At 41.1% G+C, this 23,991-nt stretch overlaps 1 protein-coding gene across 1 annotated transcript; it reads right to left on the reverse strand.

Annotated features, from left to right (window-relative positions):
• Positions 1-452: 452 nt before the first annotated feature.
• On the reverse strand, positions 453-16,312 carry LOC122790130 (protein shisa-1-like). Its single transcript, XM_044057712.1, has 2 exons — positions 15,526-16,312; positions 453-2,518 (listed from the first exon to the last, which is right to left on the reverse strand). The coding sequence occupies exons 1-2, from the start codon at positions 15,812-15,814 to the stop codon at positions 1,971-1,973; spliced, it is 837 nt and encodes a 278-aa protein (XP_043913647.1). The 5' UTR covers positions 15,815-16,312; the 3' UTR covers positions 453-1,970.
• Positions 16,313-23,991: the final 7,679 nt, after the last annotated feature.

A 23,991-nucleotide genomic window follows, 5' to 3' on the forward strand; every position in this document is an offset into this window, starting at 1 on the left:
CAACGTCAAGTTTCATTCATAAATTTTCTGTCCCACCAGAAAGGAGTCTCTGGAGATGGTCACCCTCTCTTTTCCAGCAGGATCCCAAAGACATTCTAGTACAATCGCAGAGCTGCAGAAGATATGTCACAGGATGTCTAGCCATTGTTACGTAGTCCTTTAGAGTTCTGACCTGTGCTTTGGAATACGGAAAGGAGAGAGATAGTTTCATATTGCACTGTGCTTAGAAAAGCTAATCTAAAACAGACCATCAAGAAATTGGAATGAGCCTCTGTCTACACAAGAAAATGCTAAGCAAACAAACAAAAAAAATAGATGCAACAGTACTGACCGTATAACCTTACAATAGCACAAGATAAATGCAGTTTCTTTCAAATCATTTTTAGGGGACAGTATACAGAAACCTTTTAATTGTTAGAGGAAAGTCAGGTCAATAAACATATCCAAATAAAGACATTTTTCTTGGGCAGTTTTTATTTATAAACTACATAAAAGATTTATGAATAAAGAAATATACATTATAAAACAATGTCTATTTCAGAATGAACTGTTTTATAATCTACTTGAAAACGCTCCACTAACAGAAGCAATAAAATACTGCAATTGACCCACAGTAGAAATGTAGGCTTCATGCAGTTCTGATAAAGGTTCAGTAGCAGGCAGAACAAAAACAGTCAAATCTTTTCACGCCACCAATTTGTATGTGTACAGAATTTCACAAGATATACTGAGTGCTCTAGCAGAATGAGCAAGTCACAGAGAAGGTGCTTGTGGATTACTTTGTCATATGCAATGTGACAGATAACAGGAGTTCAGAAAGTTTTAGCAATCAATACATCATACAGATACAACAGCAGTTATTTAAAACTTAAGACTTGCTCTTGTTTTCCTTGAGCGGCTTCTTAAAAAACAATGCATATTGTTGATTTAATAAATACAAATGGTGACCAATAAAAGATTAGATTAAAAGAGCACACCATTCTCTCAAATTGACTCAGCCCAGATTTTATTTAAGCACTTACAACTAAGAGCTGTAGAAACAGTTTATGAATGGATAATACTGAAAAAAAAAAACATGAAACAAAAACAGACTACACATTCTGGACTTCTGCCTTTCCTCCAAGTTTATGTAGTCTTGAAAGATGCAAGGTGGAAGGTCTGTTTTAGCACCATGTTTTTTTGAGAGAGACTGGTGTGATCTTTCTGCACCCTTTTACTTGCTGCCTCTGTTCTTAAACAGAAGAACTGTCAAGATGTAAAAACTTCCCCTCGTTAAAATTAGTGAGCCTGTCAAATGCAGACAATCTGTTTCATAATACAGATGAAAGGTTGATGACATTGCACATTCTTGGAAGCAAAGCAGTGCTGCTTTAAAGTTTACGGACATAAACCAGCTTTCAGAAGCATTATAAAAGTCATGTTTTAATTTGTAGAAAATAAATTGTAGCAAGTGTACTAAACATTTTTGAAACTTGTTACTAAGGAACTGCAGCAGTCACGAATCAAAAATTATAAAGGGCTTTTTGGAAATGCAGAAGTGACTGATTTAAACACTATTTAATAAATTATTCTGACTGCCCAGCTAACCAATTTCAAGTATTCCCCCCTCTCTCAGATTCCTCTCAGCCACACATTATGGTATTACCCTACTCTATGGCAACCTTCCACATGTTTTGTTCAGAAAGAAAGAAAAAAAATGCTGTTTGAAAGATCCAGCTTGTAAGTGATACATAATAAAATAAATAAATTCAAAACAAAATATAGGTGGTCTGTCATGTGTCCTTTATAAATACAATGGCGCACCAGAAGACTTGCAGCATGGTAGAATCCAAAGCAGGCAGCTCACACATTCAGGTGTCCAACACATTCAGTGACGTGCTTGCCAATCCTATCATCTTCGTCTGAAGCAGTCACAACTTCATTAGGCAAACATAATTGCGTCCAACAGTTAAAATAATTGCGTCCAACAGTTAAAAGGTAGCTCCTGTGTAACTTGTCTGCTCACTGCTCCCCACCCCTTGCATGTAGTTGTTAGGTGGGTGTCCATATCCACTTTTTCCATCAAGGAAAGTGGGAGCCATCACCATGGTGTGCTCAGGTGGTATCCGATATCCCACATATGGAGGCTGTAAATAAGCAGCTGTTGGTGCTTGCACCGGGTGAAAAAACTGAGCATTTTGAGGGCATCCCAGGATAGGGTAGGCAGGAGCTGTTGCTATTCCCATGTAAAGTGGAAGGCCTTCGGCTCCAACTTGGCAAGCAGTGGTAGGTTGTGGACGTACACCCATTGAGGTTCTTGTGGTAGACTCTGAGCTGGCACTGGAGTTGCGAGATGGAGTTCCATTCTCTCCCATGGGGTCAGAATCCAGCAGTCGATTCTGGACTGGTGGAGGTCGATTGGTTTGCGTCTCCTCTTTGGGCTTCAGACACCTACAGCAGCAAACACCAATGAAAGCACCAATGATGATGAAAGAAACAAAGACACTACCAACAAGGAGAAATGGAAGATAGACGGGAGCTGGAAGGCAAAAATGAGAACATTTAGTGCATTCGTCATCATATTACAATTATGCAAAAAAGTCACAAATTTCAGTTCAGAAAATTACAACATGTACACATGAAAGGTGCGAGAACTTGTACAAACCTCATTCATAATCAGCACTTCAGCTCATTAACTGAGCTGTTTAGCCTTTATTTTCTCTTGGGCAGAAATAATTGCATTATAGTATTAGTTTTTTTCCACAGGTTGCATGGGTAAAAAGGTATACGTGACCAAGGTGCATTTATCTGGTTGTCAAAATTCAAGTTACATACATAATAGTAGAACTATATACACCTATGCAATTTAATAATCTGGAAGAAAGGAGCATTTTGTGGAGTACTTTGGTTGAGATGTTGAATGCTGGATAGTGGCAGAGTCGAGTGACCATAGGAGGTTACAAGGTTCGTGGCCCTAAGGCCCTTACAAGCCTAGACAAGTTCTACCCTTAATTCCACGATCAGCACCTAATGCCAGTGTTCAAGAGGAACACAAATGAATTTACAGTTACCCATCCAATCACCCAGATTGCATTTGAAAAGAGCCAATGATGTGGGAGTCTGTTCCAAGGGTGTGCTAACCTCTGGGAGCCAATCTGTCCCCCCAGCAGGTTCTATTAATGTCACATATCAGGTTTATGTCTTTAGAATGAGTAACCAGTGTACCATTTGATTTGTGGATCTGCATCATTTCCAACAAAGCAGGGTCAAAGATTGCCTTGTCTGCAAGGCAGAGATCACCTATGATTAGTCTGTATGAAACAAAGTTGCTGTGATTTCAGATTATCCACATAGGACAGATGCTGAAGACCTTGAATTTTCCTTGAGGAATCTTTGTGGTTTCTCTAACTGCTGCAGGTGCTTGGAAAGGGTTCAAGGGTAGTTGTACTTAATTATTGGCCTGATGAGGGAAGAGTGCTAAGTGGTGGAGATGAAGGACTTGTATTAATGGAGTTAATAAGGCAACTAATCCATTTACTAGCAACAGCAAGTAGCAATTCCAGGCAGGGGATCTTATTTGCACTGCTATGTTGTTTGAGTGGGGGTGGGTGATTTGAACCACGGTGTGTGAAAAATGGGAAAGAGGGCGATTGAACAGCAAACTTTCACCCAAAGCAGCTAGCTGCTGCTGTTGCACTTCTAACTGCTCCCAGTTTACTCCAGGATGGTCACAAACAGCCACTGGAGATCTTACATTACCACTTGGGAAGAGGCGATTCAGATCTACCTAGTGCAAAGTGGCAAAAAAACAAACAAACAGAGGCTGTAATTTAAATTAACTAATAAGCCTGGATTTAGAGAGCTCATCTGCCCCTATAAAATTTCTAATTTGTTTTGGCTACTTTATAACGCATGCAAGTAGACATTTGTTTGATGGCCGTGTTAACATCTCCTTCTGGATCATGATTAGCTAGTGAAAATTGTAACCCAATATATATTTTTTTCTTTTTACATGAATTCAGTGCATCACAAGGAATCCTGTTTTTTTTTTTATTCCCTCTCAGCAGACAACCACCTGCATAGCTTTTTCCCCCACTTTACTCTGTTTTTGTTTATGTATAAACTATTTACCACCTATAAATACTGCACAGCAAAAAGACAAACTCAACCATAGGCAAAGAAGTCTCAGTCCACCCAGTTTGAAGTAAAATCAGCTTTAATCTTCCGTAGAACTCAGATAAAACAAGGCTAGCGCTTTCATGGTTGTATCACACCACAAAAAAAAAAGTGTATAGCTGTGGTACCATATAAATATGTTCAACAATTAAACTACAATCACTAAATAAGCAATTATTCAATCAAGAGCTAGAATCAGCATATGTCCTTATTATACAAACTTCTAAATACATCCATTAAACTTCATAGTTAAAAACTCAACATAAATAAAAAATAATGAAAAACTGGTATAAACACCTCATTTAATAAACCTCATAAAATAAAATATATATCCAAACACGTCTCAAATATTTCATTTAAGAATTTATTTTTTTTTACCACCACCTATATTTAACAAAGTAATATATTCTTGATTATTATCAATTTCTTGCATCATGTTTTTGTAATGGAGCTTTTCTCCCCAGGCCTCTGCTGAGCCACTGGCCAAGTAGATACCCCCCCCCCAGCTTACAATGTGTCATAAGGAAATAATGTAGATTTAAAATATATATACACAAAACATTTCAAGCAAAAGTCAGTCTATTTACATTTTTTTTCCTGTGCGTGTGCCAGTTTTAGGAGTTGGTTTAAATGGAAGGAAATCAGCTTTTTTTAAAACCACAAAGCCTAAATTTGGAAAGGACTTTCAAGCACCTAGTAATAGGGACAGCATCTGACATGACAATTTACTTTTGTCTAGGAGAGCTGTCAATTTACCAGACTGCTTATCTGAGTGTTTCCATGTCATACTCACTAATGAATGGAGTTATGGGCAGTAGCACAGACTCTATACAGTTCCCAAAGGACAAAGGAAGAGTTGACTAGACCAACTGCACTGGGCATCTATTGTGGTGCACAGTATCCTCAAGATAGGAGAACATGGATTGCAGACTGCATGCCATGGCATGGCTAGCCATTCAACAGTGTAAAACATGGCTCTAGGTGATTCAGTCATGTTTACCATAGTCACCAAAAATGGGCATGTGTATTCATCAGTGGTAAGTAGGTTTAGGATCCAACCTACAACAGGGATCCATGCTAATGGCAGGAGGGGCATATGTGCCCCTATTGGCCAGTGTGTCCCCACCATAAAGCCCCACAGTCCTGGGTCAATTGTTGCCTAGTCTCACTTATAACTCTGCTGAGCAAAATCTGGATGTTAAAAACAAATCACCCTGCATGACAAAGTAAAATTGCTGCATTCCATGTAGGCTCACTTACAGGGCAGAGCATGGAAATGAAGGACATGATGGTATGGAGGAGGTTGGACATTTCAGCAAAGACACTCAGGAAGAGGACAGGTCAGATATGGGTATGATAACTGTGGTGAGGGACCGGCTTCAGAAGACAGTGAAGGATATCATCAGAATTAGCGACTCTCATGGCAGACTCCAGTGTAATGCAAGAACAGTACTCTGCCTCAGCCTATGCCCCACAGCATGGTTGTGACAGTGGGGGTGGGGGAGTGCATTCATACAGTGGTTGCAGGACCTACTAGATAAAAACAGGAGTTTGTGTTGACAATGGGTGATTTGGGTGATTTCAATGCACATATTGGGGCAAACAGAACAGGATAGGATGACTGCCTGGGTCCTCATGGGTGAGGCAACAGGAATAAAGGAGGAGAGGCCATTCCAGACTTCTGTCTGGCAAATGGATTTATAGAAACTGACATCCCCACTCTAGGCCAGTAATCAAGAAGCCTAAATCCTCACCACTGACACTGGAGAGGGACATTCGCCTGAATACAAAATAGATACACTCAGCATTTCCAGATGCAGATGTCTGAATCAAGCGAACACTCAGCCCGGGGTCTGGGTTTCTCTCGGTCCGTCTCCGGATCCCCAGTAAAGGCTCCCCACTGGCACAGCTGCAAAGTGTCCAAGCCAAGTCCTCCACCACTGTCTCTGAAACCAGTGCTTCATGTCCTTGCTCCAAGTAGCCAACACACACTCCTTAGGTTTAAATTTTCATGCACATACAGCTGGCAAAGGCTGGCACAGATTACCCACACTACCAACTTTGCCCAGATTACTATCAACTTTGCCTGGACTATAGGGTAGATTCACTGCCATCAGTTACTATAATAATTTCACTCCATATAATTGGATACCCTTTTAATATTAATACAAATGGTAATGTTGACCAAACAGCCACACTTTCAGGATTGGACAGTTATCAAATATATGCAAATGCTCTCAAAGCTTAAAATATTTTCTAAAAGGACCAGCCACAATGACAAGTTTAAATATATTTTATTAATAAATAAAGAACGTGAAAATACTAAATACCTATTTGCAATAAACACCAGAGTTTAAATCACAGGAAATTAAAAAAACAACACAGCTGGAATGATTCACACAGTTACAGAACAAATACTAACATTTCTTCTCTGGCTGCAATCTTTATGGCTTAATTTAATTTCAGCTATTTCCAAATTTAGCTGGCACTGATCTTAACGTCTTCTCTTCCAGTATCCTCTTAAAAACACACTTTTAAACAGTTACAATAATACATGTGCATTTCTTTTCTGTCCAGCATGGAACACTATTCATACATTTTTAAACACAAGCAACTTTTTTTTCAAATACATTTTCAACACAACCATTTGTACAAATCAGTTTGATATGCAAATGGCACAATTCTTACAAAATTCCAGCTAGCTGGGCTGTAGCCAACACATGGTTCAGAAAGACTGTTACAAGATCACATACAAGAGTGGCCAACATGCAACTCAGGTGGACTTTAAGTAAAGGAAGGGCACAGGGGTAGAATCAGTCACTGCAAATTCATCCTCATTGAAAGAATCTGTTCACAGCATAAACCGCTGATTGCCACAATCAGCTGCAAACAATGGTCAGAGAAGGCTCTAAGGTTAGGGACCAGGCTAAAGAACTGGAAGTTGACTGAAGAGAAAATACAACAGTTCAATAAATTACTCAGAACTATAACACCTCAAAAGGAGGAAATAGGTGGTGAAGAATGGCAGCGCCTCAAAACAGCATGTGTGAGGGCTACAGAACAGATATGCAGCCAAGCCAGGTATGGAAATAAGGTACATGAGGAAATCTGGTGGTGGAATGCAGAAATCCAGGAAGTCATCAAAATAAAGAGGTACAAGTAGAGGTACGACTGCTGAATCCTACACAATTGCACTTTATAAGCACTTACGAGTGCATGAACCATACTATCCCTAACAGAACTAAGATGCTATCCTCCAAAAAAATGAAGCCAATGTGGTGGTCCTCTGCCATAAAAAAACTCTACAACAGAAGAAAAAAACTGTTGCAAAAAAAAAAAAAAAAAAAAAAAAAAAAACCCCTGGTCATCCTCAGTAAGAAGCCGAGATCCCTCATAAAATCCTCCAGAGCTAGTTAAGAAAACAAAATTGCCACCGATTCCAAACACAACCACAAAGCATTCTATAGCTATGTCAAGAATCTAAATGGCAACACTCAGATCTGCTCCGAGTTACAGGACAAAGGCACTAAATATACAGAACCAACTGATATTGCCAACATCATAGCAGATAGGTTCAGTGCTAACTTTACCCCCCCTCTCACACTAACTTTACCCCCCTCTCACCCCCTAAAGGGCCCATCTCTACACCAGAAGAATGCAAAGTTCCCAAAATCACTGCTGCACAGGTAAAAAACACTCTCCAAAGCCAAGAACACAACATCCACGGGACATGACAACATCTCAGGCTGCATCCTACATGAACTAGAGTGAACTGACACCCCCCACCTAAGTACTATGTTCAATCATAGCCTTACCGCAGGCTTTGTGCCCACTGAATGGCTCATAGCAACAGTTATCCCACTCCACCATGGACCCCAGGAACTACCGCCCCATTAGCCTGATGAGCCTGGTCTGCAAGGCCATGGAATGCATCATCATGGAACTTATATAAACAAAGACATTGGTAATCTCTAAACTCTGGACCCCACCCAGTTCGGGTTTGTAAAAGGCAGATTATGTCTCCTAAACTTGATGGACTTCTCTGAAGCAGTCAACAAAACTGTAGACGAGGGTAAGGTGGTTCACACAGCCTACCTAGACCTTGCCAAGGCTTTCGACACCATCCCCCACTCTGGAATTATAGATAAACTCACTAAACTAGGCATAAATGCCTATGTCACAAGATGGGTTGCCAACTGGCTCACTGACAAGAGCCCACACTGTGAAAGAAGTAGATTCCAAATCCGACTTCAGACCAGTGACAAGTGGAGTATCACAGGGTTCAGTCCAGAGTCCTCTCCTGTTTGGCATCTACTTCTCTGAAGTACAGGCTAACACAGACTGTCTTTGGCTAATGAAGTTCGGAGATTACTGCAAACTAGGAGCCATAATCTAAACTCCTAATGATGTGAACATCCTACAAAAGGGCCTCACTGAGACAGATGCCTGGTGTCAAAGCCATGGACTCAACCTCAATGCCAAAAAGTGCACTGTCATCCCCTTTGGAAAAAACTCTGTACCCAAGAACTACCACATAGGCGGTAGTAAACACCGAAAGTGTGATGAGACCTTGGGACACAGGTGGACAGTAGTCTCTCCTTTGATAATCACATCACCAGAGTAGTCAGGAAATCCTACGTGGCACACCTCATCACAAAAGGTTTCTCATCCAGGAAAAAAAGAGGTCATTGTTCCCCTCTGCTAGTCACTCATTAGACCTATTAGAGTACAACGCCCCTTTTGGTATGTACCTAAAGACATCTACAACTGGAAAGACCACAGAAATACCTCACAAATAGGATTACTGGCCTCAAACAGATATCCTATGCAGACAGTCTCAAAAGTCTCCAGCTTTACTCCATCGCATATTGCCTACTCAGAGGCGATCTCTGTCTAACATACAAAGACATGTCAAACCCAGATCTGTTGGACATGCTCCACTTAAAGAAACCCCAATCCCTCAGAGCTACACACTCTAGGGACCTAACTGTCACCATAATAAACAGAACATGCTGGAGGGATAGATTCCTGTCCCAGAGACTTCCCATACTCTGGAACAAATTACCTATCTACATCAAACAAAGCTCCTCATTAGCACTCAAGAAAAGCCTCGATTGGATGGGAAATAGGAAATTCACCCCAGGGATCACTTCTGCAGCTCTGCTAAACAGTGGCACAGGAAAATAATTTTCTTGGGTGGCAAAAGCCAGGGTACCTTTTTGGCTAGGCTTATATAGGCCCTATAGCCTAGTACCCAACTATAAACCTATGTAAAAAAGCGAGAAATATAAGACAAGGCTAGGAAGGAATACCAGGGTGGGTAACAAAGAAGCCAAGAGGAGTTGCAATACCAACGAACCGGGCATCAGAGGCACACTACCAGCTTCTGGAAAGTGAATCAGTAGGTGGCACAAAGAAATGATATCAGGTTGCAAGCCAAAGACAGAAAAATAAAAAGAGAGACAGACACCCTTGATAAGGGATGCCACAGCAATGACTTGCTCATCAGTCCACAGGACATAAAATGCAGATGGAAGGAGTACTTCCAGTAGCTTTTGAATGAAGAAAAGCCCACAGAAGTAGTACTGCCCCAGGCACAGCCTACAAGGAGATAGGAGGAGGAACCCACCCTAGAATCAAGAATAGCACTTGGAAAGCAGCAAGCTCAGATGAGGTCACAGCAAACTCCTGTCTCATTTCATGAAAATCTGGACCGGGTGACTAATAAATGGATACAGATTAGTCGAAAGCAACATGGGAAGTAAGCAGTTCAGATTCATATGATAATGCAGCACAACTGACCTGATGTTTGCAGCGAGACTGATAACTGAGAAGATAGAGATGAGGAAACAGTCCACTAGGCATTCCTAGACTTGGAGAAATTATATGACAAATTCCAAAAAAGACAATTTGGGGTGATGGAGCCATTGCAACCACAATTCGAGAACAAAACAGATAACACAGTAGATACATGAAAATACAGTGCTATACAGCATGTTATAAACCTAGACTAACAGGTTTTAAGCTGGCGAAAAAAAAAAACAAATATGACCAATAATTAGTACATCAAATGTGACCAAGATATTTCCACTTTTTGTAAAGCGCCCTGATAAGTACACAACATAGTAAGGGAAGAGAAACAAAAAGGAGAATGAGATAGTGATGAAAGGCTGACAGAGTATCTGCAGAAAGAGGAACTGGTTTCTAATGTGGAGGAGGGACTATCAGGATTTGGAGGTCCAAGACAAAAAGTTTGAGTTCAGTTTAGAAATAGGAAATCTGCATGGGGTCTGTGGGATAAATAGTTGGTATGAGCAGCAGTTTGAAAGCATGCTTTTGGGGGGGGGGGGAGCTTGAGGAGCTTTATAAAATGAGCGTGACAAGAAAATCAGGCCTCTCCTTTACAAGAAGCCAGTTCATTTATGACAGCAAAACACAAGGATGTTTTAACTGACAGATTTTATTGGAGAGTATCCAGAGTGTGGTGTTTTTGTTGGATGAGATGGCAAAGAGGGAGAGAAAGAGGAAGGTAGAGAATTCTCAACTAAGCAACCTTCTGGGACAAGGAAGCAGGAAATCTTTCTGCAGACAAACAGGGTCTGTTTAAGATTATTTAATTACATTAATATTGGTGGCCATATAGAAGGTTAACTATAGATACAGGCCAATAAATGTTTGAAAACCTGAAGATATTAATTGATGAGAAATATATCTGTGGAAAGTATGCATTTCCGGTTCTAAAGAGCACGCCTATTTCAATTGAGAACTACTTCACCAAGCCAGGTAAGAAATTTGGAGAGAAGTCTTCAATGGGTTCACATTTCATGCAATTGAAAGATTGGTCAGACTGAGCAAGTGAGGTCACTGGTGCACATGAGATGGGGGGGCTGATGACAAAACGTTGGAAAAGTCTGAAGTGAAAGGAAGCAGGGGGAAGGACAGAGTGCTTGGGTATGCTCTGGGCTTCCTCCAAAGTTAAGGAGTTCATAGGTTTAGGTTCATAGGTTTATACTAGGCTATCTGCCCTAAGGCATTTATATGCCTATCCCAAAGTTATGTGGCTTACGCCACCCCTTGAGCCATGTGGGTGCAAACTTTAAAGAACTGCTTCCTGTATTCTAGGATTTAATGTTATTTATTATTTATTTAAATTTGTTGACCGGGAGTGTCCAACTGGACGTAGGTCCATTTTCAGCGGAGGCCCGGGGAGAAAAGCTCCACAGTTAAAATAAACAGACAGTATATAGCAATTACTTACAACATATTTACAGATTAAGAACATAGTACATCAGTAGACAACTAGAATCTTTATCTGTGAAGTGCATACCAGACATTAACAAATGTTAGAAGAAGAAGTTCGTGCTGTATAATAAGTACTGGCTTATCAACATCTGAGCTTGCTATAATCAAGGTAGTTAGTGGAGTGGAAAGAAAGGTAGTGGTTGGATGGGGTGGATGATAGAGTGGGAGTTGCAAGGGCATAGCCAGCATGTTTTTAGTTGCGCTTTTAGTAAAGTTTTGAAGTGGGTGCATGATGGTATGGAGGTAATTGTGGGTGGGAGTGAGTTCCATAATTTGGCTATGGCGCAAGAGAATAGTGCTTCACCAGCAGAGTTATTGGCTTTAGTGATCTGCAAGTGATTTTTGCTGCTGGATCTTAGTAGTCTGGTGGTGCGATAGGGTGGAGTAGTTTCTGGAGGGATGGGGCATTTAGTGGATGGTTTACTAGTTTGGGCGAGTGAGATGATACCACTGAAGGAGGTGAGGGAGTTCAAGCCAGCCCAGTTCAGCAAGTGAGACAGTTGTGACTACGGTAGGATGCCCCTGTGGCGAATTTGGCGATTTTGTTGTAGCAGGTCTCTAGCTTGTAGGTTCATTTTAAGCCTAGCCAATTAACCCATGTGAGAATCAAACTATGTACAGTGCATCTGTAAGGCAAATATCTTAACCATTAAGCCAACCTCAACTTCCAATAGTAGACAGTGTGACAGAGCATGACATTCAACTAGACAGTGCCTTGTGGCAATAGAGGAATTTGGCTTGGTTCATCAATGGTCTCCTGAATCACATTCCCATTAACTACATGTGAACTTTAGACTGAGTCCAGCCTGACAGGACCCATTTGATAAACAGCTGCAAAACCAAGCCCCGACCTCTGCAGGTAAGTTATTAGAAAGCAATGAAATGAAAAGGAGACTATAGCCAGTTAAATCAAAGACTTAATATCTATGAAGGGAACGTTTCTCAGAAGGCCTCTATCCATAGATGTCAGAAGTGAGTCTACAAGGCCTCTATTCACAGATGTCAGAAGGCCTCTATCCATAGATGTCAGAAGCGAGTCTACAAGGGAAGGATTTTCTATGAATCAACGGTCTCATCTCTGTAATAACACTGCCCCCATTGGCAGTTATTCAATACCTACAACAATAAACCTCATCTAGTAAACTACAATTAAATCATCATATCTTCAACCAAAAAATGCTACATCACATCCTCAACCATAAAAAATATCCATAAAGAACCATAAGCAGTCAGTTCAAACACTAAACAATTATAGATCAGTATGGTACTGCAGACAAGTTTCTAAAAGCCGGGATGACTTGAGAGATTTTGCACAGTGGCACATTAGACAATGAAAAACAAAACAAGCAAAAGAAATAAAGTTTCTCTGCTGATGGTACGAGTGCCCACACATTCTCAATGGCATACTAAGCATGCATCATTTACACACCCCCACACACAAAAACAAGTTGGGGAATAATAAAAACAAAAACACATTCCTTCAAATAATGCTGACCCCAAGTCTGTACCTCAGAACTCACTGCGTTAGAAGTACCCAACCAGGAGTAAAACTTCAGACTTCTGAAGATGAATGCTTCAAGAAACTCGGATTCTGTATTTATGCTATGTAAAATGAGGTATAACCAAAGCTAACACGCACATCTACAAACGTCATGCTCAATTGTTGAGGCATTAATGGAGATCCAGGTTACAGAGCAAGCCTAATTCAATGTTTTTGGCAGATCATTTACAGTAAATATGTACCATTTCCATAAATTCTTGGTAAATTAAAGGTTAGATGAAGTCTGCAAAAATATTTCACTAGGGTTATATAGGTAAGAAATTTCATAGTTCAGCACAGGGTTTGTCTCAGCTTGCCATACAACAGTGGATTTTCTTCAAAAAAAATGTAAGTGTGGTTTTCTGGCAAATCACTGAGGAATGAAATCACCAAATAATGCACGAGTTTCAGACTTCACACCCTTCAGAAAAATACCATGCAGGCCAATACAAACCCTGTTATTATTTAAACAGCTGTCTAAGTTTATAGTAATATTTAAAATTTGCCCCGATTATGCCCCCCCACACACACACTATTTTTGGCTTTGCCCAGATCTCTTGTACTTCGAGGTCGAGAGGTATGACTAGCATTAATTTTCAGGGGCAACCCAAGAATACAGCCTAATTAAGTGGCTTGCTATAGTTGCATACTAGGCAAATGTGAGGCTTTTTGAATTAAACCCCGACCTACAAAAGCAGCTCACATGAATAGTCTGCGGACTCCCAAAACATGCTTCTAATCCAAGACAACACATTTCCTACCCATACTTACAAAATAAACTGTAAAATAACCATAAACAATTCCTCAGAGTAAAAAAAACTGACAAAAAGCATGCTATCCATTTTATTCAGACAATAATTGCATTGTCAAATAACAAATGGCTCATAAAGCTCTTATTTCAACTGATTCCTTCTTAAAAATCATAACTACCTTGGGATGTAGGAACAAAGTGCATACGGTACTACACTTGGATTACCCTTTCCTCTTCATTAGATTTCCTGTAATTTAAAACTCTGTACCCCCAACATTTTGTAAACACAGTGAAAAGGGACGGTCACTGCCAAGTAAACAACTGATGCAAGTTTCACAGAAAATGTATATTTTAATAAGAAAGCAAATATATATGGCTGCTTTTCTGTTGCCAATGCCAAAGAGAAAAAAAGTGAAAGCTAATTAGGTATGGGGCACTTGTGCATGAAAGATGTTGCTTGGCTTTTTAGTTCTCGCTTTGTTTTTATTGCGGTCTATGAAGGTCCCCCGGAACTCAGAAGGCAGTTTTATTTCAAAAATGACTTGCTTACTCTGGCTGTGGACCAGTATGCAGAGAACTTAACGGCCATATGCTGCATACGTTTTATAAAAGTTATCCATTGTTATTCACAGCTCATGAAATTATTTTACATTTGTTTACCGGGCTAGTCTGACTGGATATAGGTCCATTTTCAGTAGAGGCCCGGGGAGATGAGCTCCATGACACACAGAAAAAATAATCGCAAAACTGTGTATACAAGGACAAGCATTCCCCATGGCCCATATGTCGCATCGATACTCATTCTGCAGTCAAAACGAAGTGCGCAAACCTTGTGGGGTCCAGTGCAGTGGACACTGACCAGTACAATCTCTACACTAGAAGGTGGCGGAATCAGATGTACTTACATTTTCCAGCGAAAGTTACCAACACCCCGCATACCTCTCAACTGTACAGCTTTTCATAGGTTCATAGGCTCATACTAGGCTATCTGCCCGAGGGCATTTATAAGCCTAGCCCCACCCCTTTAGTTTGGAGAAACTATGCCCATTATTTTGCTGTGCCTCTGTCGAGCAGTGACACTGAGGTAACCCCTGTGGTGTATCTGCGATCTCCCATCCATTAGTCAAGATTCCTCTTGAACAAGGCCAGCGAGGCTTTTCGCAGAATGCCCAGGTTTTTTGGTCCACTTTTTCATAAAGTTGTGGTTTTCTGGCAAATTAGGGGCAACACTAACTACTGAAGTCAGAAAATAAAAGCAGATATTAAGTTTCAGACTTCATCCCCTCCAGAAAATCCACGCTAATGTAACATCTATTATCCTATCAACTATCTAAGTTTGTAAGACCAATATTTAAAAAGTGTCCCGAATTTTGGACCTGTATATCTCGCCAGGAAAGACATCAAACTCTCAACTGACCAGGATCCTGCAGAACTAACCCGATTTTGTCTCGTATTTTTTACCCTGTCCGTTAGAAAATATTTGCTTTCCTGGCACATCCGTAAGATTCAATCACCGATGTCAGCCAACACAGTTTCATGCTTATTGTTCTGAAAATACCTATTGACTTATTGCGCTATAATTTTTAATTGAATCGCTACCGTCCGTTACATTTGACTTTTATAAAGGCTTTACTCAAAGACTGAAAAGATTTCCACTAACACACCCCATTAACAACAATGGTCACCAGGCTGCAGCACACCAGACATCCCATTAGCATTTCAAAATTTAACCTGTGCACAATGTCAGAGATTAAGTTCAAGAGACCCTGTAGCTTACCTGCTTGTGGTCGCTGACCATCTTGCCCTGGATGGTCGGGCTCCACGCCGTCCTGGTCATTTGTACACTGGCCCTGGGCAAGCCGGGCTTCAGGTGCAGAACAGCAGTACCTAAGAGCGCAGCTCCCACAGCACAAGATCGCTTCCTCACTATCATACCTCTCTGCTGGACACTGGAAACCCGTGTGCCATGTACCTTGGTGGTCCAGCCAGCCATGACAGTACTCGCCACCTTGTACACGCCAACACGCCGTTATGACTACCACAAAAACACAGAGCATAGCCCACATCGCGGTTAGTTCAGCTACACAATCAAGTAGCAGGAGACAACTGCAAAGGATCGAGGCGACGCGAAGTTTGTCTGAAATACTAAAAACTATCAATTCAGTTCCACTAGGTACATATTTTCAGAGCCAAAAGCAGGTTAATGGCTTAAAAATGCCATTCAGCATATGCAAATACAACCAGTGGAAACTCAGTTGAAGTAACCAACGTTCTGAATTAGATTGAAGCCGTCCCAGATAAAGCATTCGCTTTCACTAGTTCCTAAATCTAACTCCAACTTCTGCAGCTGTATGCCAAACTTTCAAATGAAATACTACTCCTGCGAGTTTTGCTTTCTTGTCTGCACGAACAATAATCCCAAAGTCCCTTCTTGCCATACAGGGGGAGGAGCCCATTCCAGATTTAGTTTTATTTCTTTAGCTCCCCATTCTCAAGTCCACTTAAGACTAAATTGCTGGCCCATTGTTCTGCAAACCACGTCCAAGTAATCCCTTAATGACTAAATTTGTGAGGGCAGGGCTTAACAATAGCTACTAATGACAAAATAAATAGTTTAAATGGGGCTCTACTTAATACATTAACTACAAACCATCTCATATTGCAATTGTTTTTTTTTTTTTTTTACAAAAACAATTTGCAGTTTTCAAAAGAAAGAAAGAACATATAAAGGAAAATGACTTCGAGTTCATTATCCCTTAATTTGATAGTCGGGGAGAGAGGCATTTGTCCCTGCTTATGTTCATTATTAAATGAAACTGACTGACACAACTGAAAGTTACATTTACAGTCAGGCTGCAGGCAGCTCCTGTGAAATGATGTTAGGTGTTTTTCATTCATGGGTTTTATTTGCTGGGTGCAGTAGACACACTGTTGAGGTTGTTTTTGTTGGGAAATACTTAAGGGGACAACAGAACACTGAAATACAGACAAATGTATATGATATTTCAGTAAAACAGCATAATAAAATGTGCACAAACAGCATATCTGAGTGTACTGAGCCCCCCCAAGATAGTCAGATGAGTTTCAGATGACACCTATCCTGTCACATTCTCATGAAGGTTACAACAACCTACTGGCTAGATATTATATAATATCTCAGAATAGCTGTAGATGAGCTATTCCAGTTTGAAGTCAACTTGCAATGCACCATTTCACTTATTTAATATGAGCCTAAGGTTCCTGCAATCTGGCCTATTATGTTCACAATGACTAAACAGGTGCAAAAGGAACTTGGGAGATTTATGTTCCAAGAGAAGGCCAAAATAGGTAAAATATAACAATGTCAACCAGGAAGCCAAGGCGTGAGTAGATCACAAATAAGTTCTCCGCTGAAAGATGGTGGTAGCTGCTATTATGCTGTTTCCATTTTTATTTTAAAAATTTTAAATATTTTAGCTGGGTCTCCAAAAGAGCAGAAATCTGATTTTAGCTGAAGCCCAAAAATAAAAGTGTTACTTAAATTAGTTGAGTATAAGCAAGCAGAATCTGAGGGTATTGCTACTCAATGCTAGAATTCTAAATCTCAATATGCACTCACTCCAGGCACTCCTTAAAATGGAGAACATCGACATCTGTGCTGTGACAGAGACCTGGTTCAAGGCTCCAGAGAGTACCCCTGCATTACCAGGCTATAATTCATACCACACCTTTCGGCCACCTAACCTGGACAGAAACACTAAAGGCAGAGGAGTGTCCATATTCATTAAGGATATCCACGCCTCCAGGCTAGTTGCTCAGCATAATGCATCAGAGATTATCCAAGTGCAACTAACTCTGGGTAGGGTTGCCATAACATTTAGGTATTTTAGATACAGTAACTCTGGGCAAGACCCCAATCCAAAGTGTAGCTTGCTACAGATCCCCCACCATGCCCCAAGATTCCCACTCCTCATTTCTTGATACACTGGAAAATATTAGGGTACAACCTAACACCCTAATAATGGGTGATTTGATTTAAACTACCCCACCATTAACTGGGAAAACTACTCATGTACCAACTCTTGTGCTCAACGTTCTCTGGAATTCATAAATTCCAGTGCCTTGGATCAACTTATCCACACCCCCACCAGGGGCAGCAATATCCTAGACCTGGTTATTACCAACATGGGCAACCGGTGCTCCATACCAGAGGTCAATTCCTCATTGGTCAGATCCGACCACAAGCTAATCACCCTAGACATCCACATCCCTCGCCCACCCCCATTAGGGAAACCACCATAAAAAATTTCTCCAAAGCCAACTTCACACTTCTTAAGACAGAAGTGGCAAACTTCATGACACCCATGCTGATGGACAATAGAGGTATGACTGCTGAATCCTACACAAATGCACTTTATAAGCTCTTACACGAGTGCATGGATCATGCAATCCCTAACAGAACCAAGATGCTATCCTCCAAAATAAGGAAGCCAATCTGGTGGTCTCCTGCCATAAACAAACTCTACAACAGAAGAAAGAAACTGTTGCAAATAAAGAGTAAAATCCCATGATTGGAGAAACTCCCTGGTCAGCCTCAGTCAGAAGCTGAGATCCCTCATAAAATCCTCCAAAGCTAGTTACGAAAACAAAATCACCACTGACTCTAAAGACAACCAGAAAGCATTCTATAGCTATGTCAAGAATCTCAATGGCAACACTCAGATCTGCTCTGAGTTACAGCACAATAGCACTAAATATACAGAACCAACTGATATTGCCAACAACCTGGCAGATAGGTTCAGTGCTAACTTTACCCCCCTCTCATCCCCTAAAGGGCCCATCTCTATACAAGAAGAATGCAAAGTTCCTGTAATCACGGCTGCACAGGAAAAAAACACTCTCCAAAGCCAAGAACACAGCATCCATGGGACCTGACAACATCCCAGACTGCGTTCTACATGAACTACAGACCAAATTGGCACCCCACATAAGTACCATGTCCAGTCATAGCCTCATCTCATGATATCTGCCCACTAAATGGTGCACAGCTACAGTTATCCCACTCCACAAAGGAGGAGTCACCACAGACCCTGGAAACTACTGCCCCATTAGCCTGATGAGCCTGGTCTGCAAGGCTATGGAACATATCATCATGGAACTTATAAACAATGACATTGGTAATCTCTAAACTCAGGACCCCACCCAGTTCGGGTTTGTAAAAGGCAGATCATGTCTCCTAAACCTGATGGACTTCTTTGAAGCAGTCACCAAAGCCGTAGATGAGGGTAGGGTGGTTCACACAGCCTATCTGGATCTCGCCAAGGCTTTCAACACCATCCCCCACTCTAGAATTATAGATAAACTCACTAAACTAGGTATAAATCCCTATGTCACAAGATGGGTTGCCAACTGGCTCACTGACAGAACCCACACTGTGAAAGTAACAGACTCCAAATCCAACTTCAGACCAATGACAAGTGGAGTACCACAGGGTTCAGTCCTGGGTCCTCTCCTGTTTGGTATCTACTTCTCTGAAGTACAGGCTAACACAGAAGGTCTTTGACTGACTAAGTTCGCAGATGACTACAAACTAGGAGCCATAATCAAAACTCCAAAAGATGTGGACATCCTACAAAAAGGACTCACTGAGACAGATGCCTGGTGTCAAAGCCATGGCCTTAAGCTCAATGCCAAAAAGTGCATGGTCATCCTTTTTGGTAAAAAGTCTGTACCCATGAACTATCACATAGGCGGTAGTCTACTTAACACAGAAAGTGTGATAAGAGACCTTGGGACACAGGTGGATAGTAGTCTCTCCTTTGATAATCACATTGCCACAGTAGTCAGGAAATCCTTCTACGTGGCACACCTCATCACAAAAGGTTTCTCATCCAGGAAAAAAGAAGTTATTGTTCCCATCTACTCATCACTCACTAGACCCATTGTGGAGTACAACGCCACTTTTGGTATGTACCTCACATGACATCTACAACAACTGGAAAGGTTGCAGAAATACCTCACAAAGAGGATTACCGGCCTCAAACAGATGCCCTACGCAGACCATCTAAAAAAACTGCAGCTTTACTCCATCGCATATCACCTACTCAGAGGCGATTTCTGCCTAACACACAAAGCTATGTCAAACCCAGAGCTTTTGAACATGCACCACTTAAAGAAATCCCAATCCCTCCGAGCTACACGCTCTAGGGACCTAAACCTTGTGACCACAATAAACAGAACATGCTAGAGGGATAGATTCCTGTCCCAGAGACTTCCCATGCTCTGGAACAAACTACCTATCTATATCAAGCAAAGCTCCTCATTAACACTCTTCAAGAAAAATCTTGATGATTGGATGGGAGATAGGAAATTCACCCTGGGGATCACTTCTGTGGCTCTGCTCAACAGTGGCACAGGAAAATAATTTTCTTGGGTGGCGAAAGCCAGGGCACCTTTTGGCTAGGCCTATATAGGCCCTAGGGCCAATAGCCTAGTACCTACCTATGAACCTATGAACCTAAATAACTAGGAATGCAATACTAAAACTGCAAGATTACAACAAAACAGTAGTAATGCTGAAAATGCTGCAGTAAATAACATACAACACGGTACAATTTGAAGAATGCATGCTATGCAGGCTTTTACAAATGGTACTCAAAACCGTTTACTATAATTAAATATATCTCACATAGTCAATATGGATATAATTATAACTAACATCTAATACATATTTTGTTACATCTCATTGGAAAATTGCCAAATACCACAAAATAACTTATGCAAGAGGTAGCTCATTTCTGAACTCCAAGGCTGCAAAATCTGAGAACAGGAAGAAGGGGTGAAACAAAAGAAAACTCAATTTCTTCTCTTTTCTCCAAGTTCTGTGAAAAAAAGCACCAGTGAAAACACCTCAAACATTTATGATTTGACATTCTAGCAGCAATATTTTGTGGCATGGTAACATGCCACTTAAAAATAGTGCCTCATGTCGCAGATTACGAAAAATAAACAGTTCATTTAGGAATGTACAGTACTGATTCAAAAAGATCAGGTTCAGTTTTCCACACCTGCTCAGTTTGGTGTTCTTAGCCAGAGATCTGAAGTGCATCTAAGAGAATCCAAGGCATCCACTGAAATCTTCAACAAATAAATGGAATTTAAGCCTGTTTTTTGCACTTGTGTACTGTATTTCACTGAACTGTTGCTTCATTTTATACTGTTTTTGCTGTGACTGATTCATTTTGCACTTGTATATTTTGCTTCATCTGCCTTAAATAGCACAGGCTAGATTCAAACTTGCTTAATCTAGGCTGTTTGGTATCACCTGAGCACTAAAACTAGCCATCTTACATTAACAGGGCCCCCTGCACCCTTGTGGCAGAAGTGTGTAGCTCAGAACCCATCTGAATTGGAGATTGCTGGAATAAAGGCTCAGTGAGGGGGCTTTTCTATTGGTAGATTGTGTTAGAACTGTTTACATTTGTATTTACGCACCACGTTTGTGCATAGCTGCGCACCGCACAATAGAGTTAGTGGTGTCTTGTATAGACACAAACACCTAGAATCACCTTTTTTCCCTGAATACCACTTACTGAAACCCTCTCAGGCTTCCCTGCTGCTCTTTGGGCAACTTGGTTGTGTACTGCAGGCAGCTCAGCTAAGCACTGTCAGGCGTCACCCCACTTTCTTTGCTAATCCTATATAGTGTTAAGTTCCATTGCTAATCCCAGAGCAATAGCTGATCTTTTGCCCTTTCATAAACCAGTAATTACCTACTGCTATGGACAGTCAGTTTCTTAACATTTCTCCAGCCTGCCTGATTGATATGGGCATCTTGAGGCAACATAGCAATTGCTTCATGTATACTGACAACCACCTGCTCCTAAAGCAAACACATACGGTATGTGAGAGATGTCACTATACCATGAAACTTGAATCAGTCCTCTCACATAACAATAAACAAGACATCCAAAAGTTGTCAGCTCACACACGTCTCTTACACAAGAAAAAGTCAAGGCATATAAACCCACATATGCAGAGGTACTCACCAAGAGGTTACCAAAAGACCAGAGACCTCCCAATCATTGGCAGCCCTTATAATACTGGTACACAAACAGAATCCACCAGTACACATAATAACATGTATAACGGTGTCTCAGCAATCAAGCACCTAAGGCAAAACACTTCAAAACCAAATTTTCTAGTCATAGGCGACTAATAGTGAGACACAGACAAGCCCTCTCACTAGGCTGGACAAGGAGAAAGTCATGGTCAGCTGCCTGTCAGGTACTGGGATCTACCAAGTCATGCATGCACTCAAGTCACAGTACATGTTGGAGTAAATGACTTGAGACGTACCTCTCTGGACTATATGAATAGAGACATGATAGAGCTCTCAGATTATGTGTGCCAGGCAGGTATGCCCCTAGCCCTAAGCAGCATTCTACCTTCACCTAGGATGATGCCACAGTACAGACAAAAAATGATTGATCTTAACTGGCTTAGCTTCTTGTGTCACTCCAAGGAGATTGGGTATCCATCAGCCTGGGAAGACATGGTCAAAAGACCTCTATGCTTTGCCAAAGATGGCCGTCACCTGTCTCTTCAAAGCTTTAAGATATTGGCAAAGACACTTGCCTCCCCCATAGAGCCTTTTTTAGGCTATGTCAAAACAGCAAAACTTAACAGAAAAATACTCTAGAGACATACTCACGGTCATGTTACTTAATGATAGGAGCCTAAACAGTAAGCTGCACTCCCTGGGAGCACTCCTCACCTTGGAAGATGCTTATGTCTGTGCAGTCATTGAGACTTGTATCAAGGCCATAGGGAGTACCCTGGCTGTGCAATACTAAAATGCCTTCCACACATTCAGACCCCAAAATGAGCATGAAAGAACCAAAGGTGGAGGTGTAGCCATTTTCATTAAATCCAAATACACCTTGTGACTTGTAAAAGAGTATGACTCTCTTGAGCTCCTCCAGATCCAAATAACTATGGGCAAAACACCCTACCATATCATAGCTAGCTGCAAGTCCCCCACCATGAATCAGGATAAACACACTGCCTACCTGGACTTACTTGAATCACTCAGTATACAGTCAAACACCTTGGTCATGGGAGACTTCAACTACCCATCCATTGATTGGGCATCTTACACAAGCACAAACATGACCGCACTGAGGTTCCTGGACTTTGTTAACTCAAATGCACTTGAACGTTAGTCTGCACCTCAACAAAGAGCTCAAATGTCCTAGACCTAGTATTTGCCAACATGAGGGACTACTACTCTACCTCCATTGTGCTGTCCTTCCTAGTTAAGTCAGACCATAAATATGTCTCACTTAAAGTAAAGATCAGAACGGACACCCCCGCAGGAGCAAAAAAACTAAAAAATTCTCCAAAGCAAGCTATCACCTCCTAAGCAATGGTAGAAATGGTTTCAAAGCCCCTACTAACACAGGCAACAACTCCTATGCATGCAGAGAAGTATACAAATGTCCTATATAGCCACTTAAGCAAATGTATTGACTTGGCAGTACCTGAGAGGTCTAAAACCAGGTCCTCTCAAAAAAACAAGCCACCTTGGTGGACTCCAAGTATAAATAAATTATATAACAAAAGAAAGAAACTGATACCTGAGAACAAGGAACATACTCAGCAATGGAAGTCTAACCTACACAGCTTAAATAAGCAAATCCGAAACCTTGTAAAGTCTTCTAATGCAAGTTACAACACTAGACTGGCATCCCTAGCTAAAAGGCATTCTTTAGCTACATCCAAAACTTCAAAGGGAAAACCCAGCACCACTCACATGGAACCTGAGGAAATTGCCAACCTGCTGGCTGGCAGATTTGGTGACAATTTTACCCCCATTCCCACTAGCCATACCGCATAGCATTCCTGAACCTGCCCTCTAGCACTTATCTTCAAAAAAAACAGGTCATTCAAACACTGTCTAAGGCCAAAATTATGGCCTCTATGGGACCAGATAACATCTCAAGCTGTATAAACAAATACCTAGTGGAATCAATTAGCCATCTCTTTAAACACAGCCTGAGCACTGGTTTTTATGACAGAGGCTTGGAGAACAGCAACAGTAATCCCCTTGCACAAAGGTGGTTCATCAATTGACCTTGGGAAGTATAGACCCATTAGTCTGACAAGCCTTATCATCAAGGCCATGGAAAGAATCATCATGGACATTATCGACCAGGATATATGCAACCTTCAAACTCTTGACCCAACCCGGATTGGTTTTGTC

Source organism: Protopterus annectens, chromosome 15.part0, assembly GCF_019279795.1.
Source record: "Protopterus annectens isolate FY-2018-M chromosome 15.part0, PAN1.0, whole genome shotgun sequence".
NCBI classification, from domain to species: domain Eukaryota; kingdom Metazoa; phylum Chordata; order Ceratodontiformes; family Protopteridae; genus Protopterus; species Protopterus annectens.